The sequence below is a fragment of the Notechis scutatus genome, chromosome 2 (assembly GCF_049901735.1).
Source record: "Notechis scutatus isolate UNSWTSFEM ecotype Mainland chromosome 2, rNotScu1.2, whole genome shotgun sequence".
Classification (NCBI taxonomy): Eukaryota; Metazoa; Chordata; class Lepidosauria; order Squamata; family Elapidae; genus Notechis; species Notechis scutatus.
In genome coordinates this window covers 27143866-27160156 of record NC_142010.1, presented here as the reverse complement: position 1 = coordinate 27160156, position 16291 = coordinate 27143866, and the positions used below count along the sequence as shown (strand labels likewise).

The following is a 16291-nucleotide window of genomic DNA, read 5'->3' as shown; positions in this document are numbered from 1 at the left end:
ACATCAGCAAGCCACCATCAGTCAAAATTCATATTAGTGGTCCGTGGGATTTAAAATTATGAGTTTGGTGGTCCCTGAGGTCCAAAAGGTTGGCAACCCCTGCGCTAGTCCAACACACACCCCCTATGCTATTCCAGAGAAATGCCTGTCCAGTCACCCGCAACTTCTGAAAGTAAGCCCTTCAGAAACACCTGGACACAGGAACAAAATGGCTGCCTCCCCCACAAAGGAGCACAGAGAAGCCCCCCCTCCCCCAGTTTTTGCCTTGGTTCCTCCTGGTCCTATCACTCAAAGTGAAATTGGGGTCTCTGAGCAACAAGGAATAAAAAAAAATCTCTCCTATTTTCAATCTCCCAAAACAGCAGCAACTCAGGTGAGAGGAAAAAAAAGTCGTTTATTTTCAGCAAACAATTTTGGCAAACGTTACAATATAAATATAATTGTTTAGGAGGCAGCAGCCTGGCTGTGCATAATCGATCTCCTGTTCCCTTTTTCTATAGCATGAAAATCCATAAGTGGCAATCTGGAAAAAAAATCAGTCTTTGAATTCTCTACTTGGTATATTAAGTATTGGTCAAACTTTGCATGACACAAATATACGGTCAAGCTAGTGCAATTCATTTTTAAAAAAATACAAATACTTGAACGGCATAGGAAGCACATTTCTTTTTTAAAAAATAATTTAAAGATTCTATTATACGTATCTGTTAAACAAAGATTATATTGCACATATCTATTTAAACCCTCCACTTTCAATCCAGCAAGTATGATAGAGATTTAACAACTTATCACTCTCCCTTAAAGTAAAACCAGCAACTCTTCATCCGATTCCTCCCCCCATTCTCCACAAAACCTTCTCTAAAACCTGTCAATCATCAGGAGCCCATTAAAGGTCATCAGAAATAACAACATGGTTGCATCAAGCTATATTACAGAGCTATTACGAGCCACACAAGGCAGTTTGGTCTAGTGGTTAAGGCACCAGGCTAGAAAGTGACTGTGAGTTCAAGTCCTGCCTCAGCCATGAAAGCCAGCTGGGTGACCTTGGGCCACTCACTCCCTCTCAGTCCAGCCCACCTCACAGGGTTGTTGTTGCTGTGGGGAAAACGTGAGGAAGGTGTGTTGGGTACCTTCAATACCTTCGTCAGGATACAAATAAAGAATATCTACTAAATCCAAGTTGAATCCTTTCGATCCCATGAACACATAAGATTCTCTTTCCTCCTCTGGTCCTCAAAATAAAAATGGTTACTGATTCGACGATGAAAGCAATCACCAAAGACCCCAAATATATCCTGGTTCCAGGCACACTGGGAGGTCCTGAAGGGCTCCTCCTGAGAGTCCGGTCTAATTCAGGAGAAGGCCGATCCCCTCTCCTCTCTCCTCATGCTGGGACTGTCCACTTGTGCTGCCAAGAGAGGGAAAAAGCAGGCAGGGTCAGTCTGAGAGGGAGCCAAGAGGAGGAATCTCACCACCCAGGCTGAGGGATCTGCAAAGATCAGCCCAGGGAAGGAGTAGAAGCAGCCGCCTCAAGGGAGGGATCAACTGGGTGGGATCTCCAGAGTTGCAAGAGTAGAGGGGCAGGGCTGGGACTGGATCCTGATGTGAGTGAGAATCTACTCCCAAAAGTATAGCAAGGGCCTCCCCTCAAATACAAATTTTATCTTTACTTTGGGTTCAGACTGCATTTCTGCCCTTCGTAGACTGTTGTTGTTTTTTTGAAAAGTTTGTTATCCAGCCAAGGACAATTGGACACTGGGGCCAAGTTGGAGGCATTAAAGAAAATTTATTCTACTTTGGTGACTTTGTTATTTTTGTATCATCACATAACCAGATCCCGAGATGGGTCACAGTCTGGCCTTGCAGGATAAGAGTTTGTGGGCAGGCAGAGCCCCCCCTTCCCAGAGCCCCTCTGGATCTCCCCCAAATTCCTCCCCTTGCAGCGCTTGAGATGAACAGGAGAGAGAAGAGGGATTTTCCCAAAGCACCTTCACCATCAGTCGGTCCTTGGACATCACAGCCCTCGTTTCCCTCCCTTCCTCCCTTTCCCCCCAATGCAGACCCACTGGGGCCACTCACCTGCAAGGAGGCTGCTAAATGGACTGGCTGCTCCCTGCATTGGAGAGAAAGACACAGAGTGAGTCTCTGCCTTGTCCTATTCCTCTTTCTCTCTCCCTTCAACATTCAACCTCTCAGTTTCATGAATCTCTCAGAGGACATCAGGCTGTTAAGTATCTTCTAAACCTTTAGAAGAATCCACCCTGTATTTCATGTTAGTTTGCCGAAACCTGAACATACTTCACATTTGCGACCTGACCGGGCCACTCCACCAGTTCCTCTTCTAATTGAAGGCGAACAACATTTTGAAATTAAGGAAATTTTGGATTCCAGGAAACAGAGAGGAAGACGCCAATATTTAGTTGTTTGGAAACATTTTCCTCCTTCACAGTTGGAATCAGGGGTGGGATTCTACCAGTTTGCACCTATTTGCTAGAACCAGTTGTTAACATTCTAAGCAGTTCAGAGAACCGGTTGTTAGAAGAAATTACTGGCCTAATCCTGTAAGGAAGGCAGGAAGGAAACATTCTGGTGTTGCTTACAGAAACTGCCTCTCCATTAACCCTTATTACATTCTTGGCAGGACTAGACTTCCTGTCTTAGGAACTTCTCTGGAGTTTTTTCCCCCTCCTTTGCTGATACTTTGCTTGTGTGGAGTGACCATTCAAAGCTACAATGGCACTGAAAAAAGTGACTTATGACCATTTTTCACACTTACGACTGTTGCAGCATCCCCACAGTCATGAGAGGCCAGGCGAGGAGATGCGTGCCTCGATGTTGAGTGATATTGAGTTGGCTACACCCAGCCAATAACATGACCACCAAGCCATGTCCATCCAGTCACATGACCAAGCCATGCCCATCACCTAAGCCACGCCCACAGAACCGGATGTTAAAATTTTTGAATCCCACCCCTGCTAAGGTGGGACTGTAACTCATGGTCTCGCCTGGTGCCCTCACCACGAAGCCAAAGTGGGTGCAATTATTTTAATGATTTCAACAGAACCAGACACATTAGGAACCCAGGGAGTATGAATTTGGAGGGCCTTTCAAAAGTGGGGGGGGGGCTTTCCCCTCTTTTCATCCCCTCGTCCACCCAGAATCTTCCAAAGGGACAGAATGGCTCATGCAGCAGCAGCAGCTCCTCTGACTTACCCTGGTCTGAACGGTTGGATCCTTTGTCACTTGCTGGAAAAGAAGGAAAGAAAAAGAGGGTGAGCAGGTTGCTCTCTTGGCTTATAGGGGGAGAAGCTCAGCTCTTTCTGACTCCAGCTCCCTCCCTCCCTTTCTCTCTCTCACACACACACACAATCAAAGACCCACAAATACATGGGTCTTTAGCTAGAAGGCAAAGGAAAGAAAAACTCTTAAAATGTATATCTATGTACACACAGAGAGCAACAGTTCCACCATTCTTCAGCCAGAGGGCAGAGCTGATGTGAGGATACAGATGGCTCCAAACTGTCTTCTTACAACCAGTTCCTACTTAGAAAGCCTCAGGATGGGAGACCAAGAAAAGATCCGGCTGTCATCCACCAAAGTCCCTTTTCTCTCAAAATACCCCCTTTGGATGACTATTTTTACAGAACTTTCTGACCATGTTATAGCCAGCCTTTTCCTTTCCAGAACTCAGATCTTCCACCCAGCTGGCCCTTCTTGAGGATTTCTCACACCAGAAGTTCCTCCTTGGGGGGTCTCCATTCCCAAGAATAACCTAGCTGTAATGAAAATCGGGCCCATCTTCCCGTTCTTAGGAGGAAGATAGCACAACTCTGCAGTTTCATGAGATTCTTTTGTGTTTAAACACACACACACACAAGCACAAACACAAACTCAAGTGATGGTGCCTCTGGTCCCTGCTCTAAGTCGGAGATTACATGTAAAGAGGACAAAGTCACTTACTTGGTGCTTCTTTGTAGCCTTCTTGACGTCTCTCTACAAGGACAAAAATATGTGAAAGCTCAAAAGAATCCACCAGAGATCATCCAATCTCTCCCTCTCCAGGAGGAAGAACCCCGGGAGATATTTTGTCCCATCAACAAAGACAGAAAGATCTTCAAAATACAAATGTATCTCTAGATCTGCCCCAAGAGAATGGATGTAGAAGAATTGGGAGAAGCAGCAAAAACTGGGAGGGGGAGGAAGGTTTTCATGGAAATCCTTCTCTGCTGCTCTTTGACCAAATTCTTTGAAAGGGACAGAACTGGGAAGCCTTTTCCCAACTCAGGAGAAGTCAGGACTGCCTGAATCTCAGACTCAGCTGAATGGAGACGGGAGTCCCAGCGAGAGGCTGAGATCTCAGAGGGCTACGAAAACAGGACTGAAGGAAGCCCAGAAGAAGCTCCCCAAAGGGGGTCCTTCCATCACACACCCCCTCAAAAAAAGATACTTACTGAAGAGTACCAGGATCCCAGCAATCACACCCACCAGGACAAGAGCAGCCACTACGCAGCCGATGATGATCCCCAGGTTGGATTTCGGTTCTGAGTTGGAAGAAAGAGGAGATCGACTTGAAATTCTAGAACTAGAAAACCTTGAATTACGCCGTCTTCGGTCTGATTTAAGCATGGTATATAAAATCATACATTGCAATGTCCTACCTGTCAATGAATACTTCAGCTTCAACCATAACAACACAAGAGAACACAATAGATACAAACTCAAAGTTAACCGCACCAAACTTGATTGCAGGAAATACGACTTCAGCAATAGAGTGGTCAATGTCTGGAATACTCTACCCGACTCTGTAGTTTCTTCCCCAAACCCCAAAAATTTTAACCTTAGACTGTCTACTATTGACCTCACCCCTTTCCTAAGAGGTCTGTAGGGGCGTGCATAAAGCGCACCAACGTGCCTACCGTCCCTGTCCTATTGTTTCTCTTATTCTTCTTTTATTTTTCTTATATGTACCCATTTCATGTATTCACAACTATGTATACACTTATACTTATTATCTTGTAAACAATTGGCAAATCAAATCAAATAAATAAATAAATAAATAAATAAATAAATCGTTGAAGGAGAATCCCAAACCCCAAGAGGATCCCCCAAACTCTCCCCCAAAGCAATTGGAGAAGCCACCTAAACAGAGGTGGCATTCAGCAGATTCTGACCAGTTCTGGAGAACCGGGAGCAGAAATTTCGAGTCGTCTGGAGAACCGCAAATACCACCTCTGACTGGAGATTTTACAGTATCCTTCCCCTACCATGCCCACCAAGGCACGTCCCACAGAACCAGTAGCCAAAAAATTTGAATCCCACCACTGGACCTAAAGCAGCCGAAGGACTGGGAGTTTCCTAAATGGAAAAGTCTTAAAGGTTCATCTTCACGTCCCTCTTTAAAGGCAGCATGAAGACGCCTCACTTCCCCTCATAACAGCGCAGCTCGTGAAGGCAGCTGACATTCCTCTTTAACTGCCCAGCTCAAAGGCAGCAGTTTATAATCTTGTGAGCTTCAGCAGTTTACAGAAATTAAAAATTCAATAATATAATTAATCTTCATGAAACCAGAAAAACAATTTGTCCTTTTTTAAGAATAGGCTGCCTCAAAGTGGTCGTGATTCTGGTATGGAATTGGGCCGTTTTGTGCCTCATCTTATTTTTCTTAACTCAGAATTTTTTATTTGATTAGAGAAGAGTCACAATGCAGCCAGAAAAATCTATGTGTGGTTGGCACTGAAAATCCTCTAAAAACCCTCCTGCTTTTAGAAATGGATTTTCCAGTGGAGATTGATCATGTGAGTTCAAGTCCCACCTTAGCCATGAAAGCCTGCTGGGTGACCTCGGGTCTCTCTCTCTCTCTCTCTGAACCCCATCCTACCTGACAGGGTTGTTGTGGAGAAAATAGAAGAAGTACATTTTTGCTGCCTTCGGTTCTTTGGAAAAAATAATAAAGGCAGGAATAATAAAAGAAAACAATGAAATAATAAGTAAAATTACATAATAAAAATAAAATAAAATAATATTTTTTTGAAAAATACAATAAAATAAAAAATTAAATAATAATTAAATAAATAAATAATTAATTAAATAATAAAAAATTAAATAATGAATTAAATTAAATTAAACAATAAAGGAAAATAAATTAAAATAAAATAAAATAAATTGAAATAAATAAAATAATAAATAAAATATTAAAAAATAAAGAAAAATAAATTAAAATAAAATAAAATAAATAAAAATAAAAATAAAAATAATAAAATAAAATAAAATAGTAAAAATTTTAAAAAATACAATAAAAATACAATAAAAAATAAAATCGGCCAACTCTTGTGATAGGATTCTGTTGCTTCCCTTAAATCACCTGAAGCCAGTTCTATGGACTGGTCCCTGCAGGCCCACCAACCTCAAACATTGGAAAAATTGATGGATTAAAGCTCAAGTATGCTCACATCTGGACACATCCTAACCAGACGTTTAGAAGTCTATCTTTACTGAATGTTGGGATCATGGCTGACACTTTCCCACAATCCTCCAGCCAGAAAAACAGCTGAGCCTTCCCCTCCTGGCAGCCTCTCACCTTCCAGGGCCAGGTCCAGAGGCTCCTGCAGGCCGTCGTGCTCCACGTGGCACCGATAGCGGCCCCTCTCTTTGGGGTCGATCCGGATGCTGAGCCAGTAGTGGTAGGTCCCATCCGCATTGGGGGCCACAGACCCATGGAAGGTCTCCTCCTCCCAGACCTCCCCGTCCCTCGTCCAGAAGGCATCGATCTCCCTGGGGTAGAAGCCATCCAGGCGGCAGATGTGCGTCTCCATCCCATCCTCCACCTCTGTCTTGCCTCTCACCAGCGTTGCCTCTGGGGGCTCTGCAGAAACGGCACCGCCAGAATTAACTCTCAGCCCCTCCAGAGCTTGGAATGTGGGTGAGAAACTTGGAAGGGCATGAAACTCTCCCACTACTTCCTATTCCACACCTGCAGCATCTCTAGGAATTTTAGGAAATGCTCCAAATCTGGATAATATTCAAGCACAATGATTCTTGGTTTTGAGTCCTTCCCAGGGACTCAGCCTGAAAAACCTCGGGCAGCAAATTGAGGGTTCAAGTAAATTCAGCTCTGATGGCTTTGAATTCTGACTGATCTTGGGCTGCTCCCTTCAGGGGAGGGAGGGTGGAGATGGTCTTTTGGAGGTTTCCTTTGTTGGAAGTTCAAACCCACTCCTCTCCTAGGAAAATGAAATATTTTAGGATATACTAAAAAGGCAGAATATTTCCCCTAAAAAGAAAAGTATAAACTCAGAGGCAGAAGGTCAGCCCCCCCCCCTTTGCTAATGGACCATTATTCTGGCCTGGGCCAGAGTACTCTACATAACAAAGTCCTCTACCCATCTTATCACATGGCCTGGGGAAAATTGCATGAGCCAGCACTCAGGTGAAGCCAGGGGGCCCAAACAAAGCCTACAAAGTTAGCTAAGACCCCCCCCTGCCCCTGGGAGTCTGACAGCCAATGGGATACATTTCTTACACAGGAACAGGAAATACTATGGTGGAGCCCAACAGAGGGTACAAAACTAAGGGTTTCTCAGCATCTTGGCCCTTCTTTTCCTTCACCCAACATCTTGAAGCATGTGATCGTCCTTTTCCCTTTGGAGCTCCAAGCCATGTGGTCCTGTCCACCATTAAACCATCTTTCCAAACAGCCTCCATGTTTCCAGTGTCTTTTTCCCCACTTGGAACTGAACCCAGAAGGATATTTCTTCCAACACAGACAACCTCAGCTGGACCCTGTATAGCCTAGAGGTCTGACAGCAACCAATAGAATCCATGCCTGCCAGAATAGGCTCAGGCAAGGCCAAGAGAGGATAATAACACTCTCACGGTCAGCCTGAACCCAGACCTCCAGGATATTTCTTCCAACACAGACAACCTCAGCTGTGACCCCTGTATAGCCCTATGAGAGTCTGACAGCAACCAATAGAATCCATGCCCTTGCCACAGGAATAGGAAGCTCAAGGGCAAGGCCCAAGAGAGGGTATAAATAACACTCTCCACTCCATGTGTTCAGCTGCCCAGGACCTGAAACCCATGTGGTCCTGTTCACCATTAAACCATCTTTCCAAACAGCCTCCGTGTTTCCAGTGTCTTTCTTCCCCACTTGGAACTGAACCCAGAAGGATATTCCTTCCAAACACCTTTTCAAAAATCACAACAACACAGATAGTTCTCCCAAGTTTTGGGGCCCATTTCTCCAGGGTGCTCCAGGCCTCTTTCCAAGGGACACACCACCCCAATTTTAAGAGGAAGAGAGCCAAAAAATCAAAGCAAAAAGGGGCTCAGGATTTTTAAGAGTCTGATTAATTTCGAAAAAGATATTCTGCCTTCCCAATGGGGGCAGAAAGAGATGCCAATGGAAGAGAGGGCATCAGACCAGGGAGGTGTTATTGGCCATTGTGTGTGTGTGTGTGTGGGGGGAATTCCCCTATAGAATTTACCAAACTTATTCTGGAGGGATCCAGGAGCCGAGAGGAGAAAGCGGGGGGCAGTGGAGGATGGATTATTTTCCGCCTTCAGTGGAAAATAAGAAACTCACAGGAAATAAATGGGAGAAGTATAATTTGATCAGGAAGCCCTATGGGATGAAGGAGGGAGGGGGTTGTTTTCCTGGGGAAGTCATTAAAGTCAGAGTTAAGGGAGCTATTTGAGGTTTAAGAGAGCGACCCACAGGATCCTTGGGAGTGGGGTTTCCTCCCTCCATCTTGTCCTTTTTTATTCAAGTGGGGCAGGGGTGGGATTCAAAAATCCCAGCAACCGGTTCGCTGCCCAGTTGCTGGGTGGGCGTGGCCATGGTGGGCGTGGCCTACTGGAACTTCCTGTTTCCGGCTTCTGGTGGGCCTCCAGAATCCAGGGGAGGCCGTTTTCGCCCTCCCAAGGGTTCAGAGGCTTCCCCCGGAAACAGCCTCCCCCGGGCTCTGGAGGCCCTCCGGAAACCAGAAACAGGCCCGTTTCGCGACTTCCGTTTTTCCCCGGAAGGCCCATTTCCCCCCCCTCCCACAGCCTCTGCGTGGGCCTTGCACTTACCTCCATCGCAAAATGGGCTGCGTAGGGGAGGGGTGGGTGGGGTCAGCCGGTCAGTTGAAATACAGTTCGACAAACCAGATGTAACTTAATATCCAGTTCGCTCAAACCGGTCCGAACCAGTAGAATCCCAGCCCTGAAGTGAGGGCACTGATAATGTCTTATTGATGGTAGATGCCATCTAGTGGTGGGGTGTGGGAGGTGCAACATGAGACACAAGGAAGGGATAGAGCCCCCTGTGGGATGCGGAGGGAAAGAGAGTCGCTGGGAGGAAATGACTGTAAAACTGTGTTACAATAGCCTCTGTTTGGGATAATGGTGGATTCACTGAAGAATCCCCAATTGGCCCTGTTGCCTCACTGTGGGCTCTGAACAGGACACCCTTCAGTGCTTTTGCTGCCTGATTCACCCAAACCAGGGGGTCTTCAAACTTGGCAAGTTTAAGATGTGTGGACTTCAACTCCCAGAATTCCTCGAATCATGTTAGCTCAGGAATTCTGGGAGTTGGAAGCCCACAAGTCTTAAACTTGCCAAGTTTGAAGAGCCTTGACCTGCATACCAGGCAGAGGCTGCATTTCCTGGTCCTTTTAATGGCTGCCTGGCAATGGGAACCAAAGGGGGCTTCACACGTCCTAGATAGAGGAGGAGGAGGATTTCCACCTGGGCAAAAAGATTGCAGACCAGGGACCCAAAGGGGCCAAATGCACATATGAAATCTGGCCATAAAGGAAGAAAGTCCAGTCTGGATTCAGATGCTCACCTCTCCTGAGAAGCATCTTCTTCCCGTAGGACAGGTGCTTCTCCAGCCACTTGATGCAGACTTCCTCCAGATAGGCCTTCCCTCTCCAATTATATACTGGACTAGCATCCCATTTCCTCTTGGAGATCTGGGCTTGGGGGTCAGGAGCCACCCAGGTGAGGATATCCTTGTCGAAGGTGAGGAAGGTCCTCCCATCGTAGCCATATTGGTCAAATCCACCCCTGCTCCCGTCACCCCGGAGCTCACAGCCATACATCCTCTGCCATGTGTGAAGGCCTGAAATAGAGACGGGAGGATGGTTTGTGGAGTCCTCAAAAGACACACACACACACACACACACACTCCCTGTAGGAACTTTGAGACTGGAGGAAGGCACGGATGCCTGGATTTCCTCCATAGGAAATCCCCTCCAATTGTCCTTTTTCCCCACTCCCTATAGATGGCCTGGTTCCGCAATCTTCGTAGGGGGCAGGAAATGGGCCACTGGCAAACCCCCCCTATCAGCAAGCAGGACCAAGGCAAGATAGAGACACAGAAAAAATGGAGGAACGGAGCCATCTTTCTTTTCCATCAACCCATGGAACAGAAGTTGCCCTCGGAAGTTGTGGGAGCTTCATCGCTTGAGACTTTCAAGATTGGACTGCCATTTGTCAGAAATGATGTAGGGTCTCCCGCTTAGGCGGGGGGTTGGACTAGATGACCTACAAGGTCCCTTCCAACTCTGATTATCTGTTAAATTTCTTCTGCTCATCTGCTAGGGTAAGCCTTTGGGGGGAAGGGGAGAGACCCCCACCAGCTTTCATGGGGGAGAGGAAATTTGGTCTGTGGAGATACTGGTCACGGTTTTCCCAAAGGTGCTTTTTTCTTTTCAAAAGGCAACTCGACTGTTTTGTTTTCTTTGAAGACGTTTTGCTTCTCATCCAAGAAGCTTCTTTAGTTCTGACTCTTGGTCTGTCCCTTACCTCATTTTATATCAATATCAATATTCATATCCATAGCCATAGGCAGACAGACAGATGGGATACCTTTAAAAATAACTGCAATTTGCAGAAAAAGTCAGCTACGGAAGCAAGGGCAATGTTAAATTAAATGTGAAAATATTAAACATATTCCTTGGGATTCCAGATTCCTGAGGGGGGAAAGGAATATATATTGCAGGATGAGCCACCCAACCAGAGGTGGTATTCAGCAGGTTCTGACCAGTTCTGGAGAACCAGTAGCAGAAATTTTGAGTAGTTCAGAGAACCGGCAAATGCCACCTCTGACTGGCCCCGCCCCCATCTCTTTTCTGCCTCCCATTGAGTCCCAGCTGATCGGCTGGGTCTTCTTTGGTTGCCCTGCACAGGAGAACGGAACTGGAAAGCAGGTTAGTGGGGTGGGGAGGGAATGGGGGGTTTGCAGTAACTTTCCCCCAGGAGTGGGGAGGGAATGGGGATTTTGCAGTATCCTTCCCCTGCCACACCCACCAAGCACAGGATCACCAAGCCACACCCACCAAGCACAGGATCGGTAGTAAAAAAAAATTGAATCCCCCCATGGCACTCGACCCATCGCTCACTTTTGCTCTGATTGTAGCGAAGCCTCAGAGTCTCTAGGTCTCCTCTGGATGCCTCCTCAGTGTCACGTGCCATCTGGGTGTTTCTCACCCAGTACTGGGGATCCTCCTTCCCCACCTTCTCCATCCAGGAGACTCGAGACTCCAACTTCCGGCTGTGGCTGTCGTAGTGAAGGAAGACCTGACCGTCCACAAACCCCATGGCCACATGGTAGGGCTGCCCCTGATTTGGGTCCGAGATGGAGGTGAAGCAATACTTCATGGAATGCGAGGAGGTGCCTGGAAGGGATCCAGATAGGCAGGAATTCATTTAACAACGGAGGTCGTAAAATGGGGCAAAACTCGCTTAACAAATATCTCACGTAGCAACAGAAATTTTGGACCCAATTGTGATCGTAAGTCGAGGACTACCCTGTTTCCTGAAAATAAGACCCAACTGGAAAATAAGCCCTAGCAGGTTTTTTCCCCAGGATGCTCATAATATAAGTCCTACCCCAAAAATAAACCCCAGTTAAGATTGTCAGCCAGCCAGACACAATTAGTACCCTATTTCCCTGAAAATAAGACCTAACCAGAACTTAAGCCCTAATGCAAAAATTAATATAAGACCCAGGCTTATTTTTGGGGGGGAGACACGGTAGTATTCTCTCCCTGAGCTCTGTGTGTAGAGACAAATTTATGATCTCCTGGAGACAATTATGGAAAGTTATTACGAGTAAAGGAGAATATTTGTCGCTCAGGGTTGAACTGAGGGGTTATTAGTGGTCTCTGAGCTTGCTTGTTTTTTTTGCAGATGTTTCATGAACTAAACTAGGTTAACATCTTCAGTGTTAGTGCTAGATTAGCATTGACGATGTTACCCAATTTGGGTAATGAAAAGCCTGCAAGAAAACAATCAGGGTTAGAAAGCACCAAGGACCCCTCCGAGTTATTCCTATTTCTATCATGCAAACCCTGATCCAGGAGCATCAAAAAGTTTTCAGCCCTTCCTCAGAAGATAGGCTAAATTTATAAGACATAAACAGGAATGGGATTCAAATTGCTTAACAACCGGTTCTGTGGGCGTGGCCTAATTTGTGGGTGTGGTTTGGTGGTCATGTGACTCGATGGGCGTGGCTTGCTGACTGGGCACAGCTTGGTAGTCACGTGACTAGCTGGGCGTGGCTTGTAGGTGAATATTGTAAATATTTATGTAAATATTGAATTTTTTATTTTAAAAAAGAGCAACTTTTACCCCAAATCAGGCAAAGCAGGCAGGCAGATTGAGTTGCTCCCAGAATCACAGATTCATTCAGATATCTATCTTTCTGCAATCTGCTACCTGAGTCTGCACTGAAAAATAGAAGCTAGAAAGCTTTTAGATTAGCTAGAAAGCAAGAAATCCAACGATTTCCTACTTTTTAGCTAATCTAAATCTGGCATAGCTGATGGTCGGGGGGGGAAAAAAGGAAAAATAGAAACTTACCAAAAATTTACTGGTGCGACCAGGTAGAATCCTACCCCTGGGCATAAACAATGTCCACTTCTACTAACAACTACCCCGCTCCCCCCCCCCCCAAAAAAAAACCCATCACATAAAATATCTATTTAGCTTGAAATGTCAAAATACAAACACAGAAAAGATTCCAGTGGGGGGGGTGGCCAAACAACAGGAAAAATTAAGATAATTAAAGGAAAATGTTTCCCTTGGGAAATCTGCAAGGCTGCTCAATCCTGGGGCCTACTGCCATTGGGGGGAAAAAAACTGCCCATTTTGAAAGCTGTTCAGCTCAGCAATTCTTCCAGGGCACTAAAGACTTTCACAGAACTTATTTGGACATTAACCCGAGTTTGCACAGAAAAAGGCAGGGCCTGCCCAGCCCAGAGAAGTAGAGGCTGAAGTCCGATTGCCCTTCCCTTTGGAAGTGTCTCCCAGTCCTTCCCAGTCCAAGGCAAAGGCCTGGGCCTCCTCCTTCCTGCTCCTCCCCACAATCCCAGGGGCTTCTCAGAGCTTTTGGGGAGAGGGATCCCAGATCCACTTCCTGCTCTGGGGAGATTTCAGAATCCGAAAGGGATCAGAGCTTTTCCCTAACAGAAGGAGGGGGGATCGGACTCTCCCTGATCCAGAACCGGCTTCTTTCAGGGACGTCTATGTCCATTTTTTGGCAGTAGCCAAAGAAGCGAATACAATCCTTGGTTGTATAAACAGAGGCATAGAATCAAAATCACGTGAAGTTATTAGTACCGCTTTATAAAGCCTTAGTAAGGCCTGCCACACCTGAAATGCTGCCTCCGATTTTGCTCACCATATTACAAAAAAAGATGTCGAGGCTTTGGAAAAAGTGCAAAGAAGAGCAACTAAGATGATTAAAAGCCTGGAGGTTAAAACATATGAAGAACGGTTGCTGGATTTGGGTTTGGCTCGTCTAGAGCAGGGGGGTCTCGAAACTTGGCCCACCTTGTGGACTTCAACTCCCAGAATTCCTCAGCCACAAAGATGGCTGTGGAATTCTGGGAGTTGAAGTCCACAAGTCTTAAAGTGGCCAAGGTTGGAGACCCCCCTTCTCTAGAGAATAGGAGGACTGGGGGGGGGGGGGAGGCATGATAGCAGTATTCCAGTATTTAAGAAGCTGTGAGAAAGAAGAGGGGGTCAAGCTATTCTCCAAAGAACCTGAGGGCAGGACAAGAAACAATGGATGGGAACTGATCAAGGAGAGAAACAACCTGGAATTAAGGATAAATTTCCTAATTGTTCCTGTGAGGACAATTAACAGCTTGCCTCCAGAAATTGTGGGTGCTGCATCACTCGTGGTTTTTCAGAAGAGACTGGGCAGCCACTTGTCTGAAATGGTATAGACTAGAGCAGGGGTTGGACTAGAAGACCTCCAAGGTCCCTTCCAGCTCTATTCTGATTCTGATTCTGGTCACCATCCAGAGGTGCTTCTCTTCTTTTACCTTCAACCCAATGAAGAAGATCCTGCCAACTTTTAAAATGTTTTTTTTTTGAAAAGCTGCTGCATTTATATTTTCCCCGAGCAAATAACTAGGAACACCCCAAGAGCTCTGCCTGATTACTAAAGAATAACAATACATTTTAAATACAGGTAGTCCTTGACTTACAACAGTTTAGTGAACCTTCAAAGAAGGTTTAGTGAACCTTCAAAGTTACAACGGCTCTGGAAAAAGTGACATAACCGTTTTTCACAGTTACATCCTTTCCAGCACACCATGGTCCCCTGATCAACATTAAGCCGCTTGGCAACCGATTCATATTTATGATGGTTGCAGTGTCCCCGGGTCATGCATCCCTTTTTGCAACCTTTTGACAAGCAAGGTCCATGGGGAAGCCAGATTCGCTTAACAACCAGGTTGCTAACTGATCCACTGCAACCTTCGCCCAATTGCTCCACTGCAACAGCCTCTCATTTGGCAAATGACACCCAGGTGTTCCTAGAAATGGGCTGAATCCTCCCAGCACCAAAGCTACAAAGCCCACCCAGCCTCCTAAAGGCAGGAAAGATGGAGGGGTCGTGCAAAGGCAGCCAGGAGGTTGTGAATTGACCTGATCCCGCTTTCCAACAACCTCTGCTTTAAAACAGGGAAAGGATTGCGCTTTGGGGCTTCCCAGGTAGACTTGACGGACACCTGGAGGGGCCACCTTTGTCCTGATCCCAGTGGGGCTCTCCTGGATTTGGGGGAGGGGGTGGAAAGCAGCAGCTTTGGGGCATAATATCAAAGTGGCCAGAGGAGGAGGGGGAGCGGACTAAAAAGAGGACTGAATCAGGAATCTCTGTCTGGGTATGTATTACCCTTTGCAGAGGGGTGGGGGTAGGAGAAAGTTTCCGTGGCACTTAAAAGGGGCGGAAACCCACCCACCCTCCAGACCCCCAAAGGGACTCACCAAAGCAGCTCTCCCTCAGGGCCACAGCCACCAACACCAGGAGCAAGAGGGGCGCAGAGCGCAGAGCCATCCTGGCCGCGATCCTCAAACCTGTGCCCCGCTTTCCGGAAGTCGCAGACAAAGAAAAAACTTCTCCCTTTGATCAACAGAGCAAACAACCCGGAGCAGGCTGGCGATTGGCCAAGCTCAACCAATAGAGAAAAAAAATATCCCCATGTCGGCATAGTTGCTTGGCAGATGTCCGGGCTCAACAGGTGCGAAAAGTGAAAGTCACATCTGGAAATCTTGGGGTGGGGGAGGGGCAGAATTGGGGCTGGTGTGTGTGTGTGTGTGTGTGTGTGTGTGTGTCTATATATATGTATATATGCACTGAAGGGACCCTGAGAGCAATTAATCCATAGAATAGCTTGCTTCCTGGAGCTGGTAGGTGGTCCATCACTGGAGATGTTCAAAAATGGACCCTTTGATAAGGATGCTATAAGGCAGGGGTCTCCAAACTTGACCCCTTTAAGACTTGTGGACTTCAACTCCCAGAATTCCTCCTCCAGTCATGTTAGCTCAGGAATTCTGGGAGTTGAAGTCCACAAGTCTTAAAGGTGCCAAGTTTGAAGAGCCTTGGTGTAAGGTCTCTCCTGCCTATCCCACATTTTTCTGTATTTTATATCTATATCAGTTTTATTTTCAGGCAATAGAAATGTCCCCAGGAATGCCAGCCAAAGCAAAGCCTTGCCTGCAGAACATGTTTTTCTAAGACAAGCTTACAAGTCATTTAAAGTTGGTCCAAGGTCCAAGAGCCAACTTAAGGTTGTCAACAGATCCAAGGTTCAGGAGTGACATTATATACACACCCGAGCTAAATGTTCTTTCCAGCAAAGAGAACAGAGTCAACCTCTCCTATAGGCTGCAGCCAACTGTCATTCATTGGAATGATTACTCTGTTGCTAGGCAATGACCAATAGGATCTCTGTTCTGCTCTCTTTTGGACAACTAAAGTTTAGCTTTTCTTTTTCTTTGCCCAACTTATATG

At 46.2% G+C, this 16291-nt stretch overlaps 2 protein-coding genes across 3 annotated transcripts in view; one reads left to right on the top strand and one right to left on the bottom strand.

Annotated features, from left to right (window-relative positions):
- Positions 1 to 16291, top strand: part of LOC113426549 (major histocompatibility complex class I-related protein 1-like) — a 405199-nt gene that overhangs the window by 44605 nt on the left and 344303 nt on the right. The gene's annotated exons all lie outside the window — the stretch shown is intronic.
- On the bottom strand, positions 375 to 15447 carry LOC113430783 (class I histocompatibility antigen, F10 alpha chain-like). Of its 2 annotated transcripts, XR_015747213.1 has the most exons (8): positions 15265 to 15447; positions 11388 to 11663; positions 9830 to 10105; positions 6578 to 6862; positions 4452 to 4541; positions 3961 to 3993; positions 2080 to 3246; positions 375 to 1408 (listed from the first exon to the last, which is right to left on the bottom strand). XR_015747213.1 is itself a non-coding variant. In XM_087953891.1 (6 exons), exons 1-6 carry the CDS (start codon positions 15332 to 15334, stop codon positions 3953 to 3955), a joined length of 1038 nt encoding a protein of 345 aa, XP_087810017.1. In that variant the 5' UTR covers positions 15335 to 15447. The 2 variants fall into 2 exon arrangements, 1 of the variants encoding a protein (XP_087810017.1); XM_087953891.1 differs by lacking the exons at positions 375 to 1408; positions 2080 to 3246 and having other exon boundaries at positions 3953 to 3993.

Bases quoted from the DNA above. Each gene is read 5' to 3' on its own strand.
- LOC113430783 (XM_087953891.1), bottom strand. From the start codon at position 15,334: ATGGCTCTGCGCTCTGCGCCCCTCTTGCTCCTGGTGTTGGTGGCTGTG. The intron at 10,106-11,387 runs GTGAGCGATGGG...TCTCTATTTCAG, and splicing joins TCGCTACAATCAGAGCAAAA to GCCTTCACACATGGCAGAGG. The intron at 6,863-9,829 runs GTGAGCATCTGA...CCGTTTCTGCAG, and splicing joins GAAGATGCTTCTCAGGAGAG to AGCCCCCAGAGGCAACGCTG.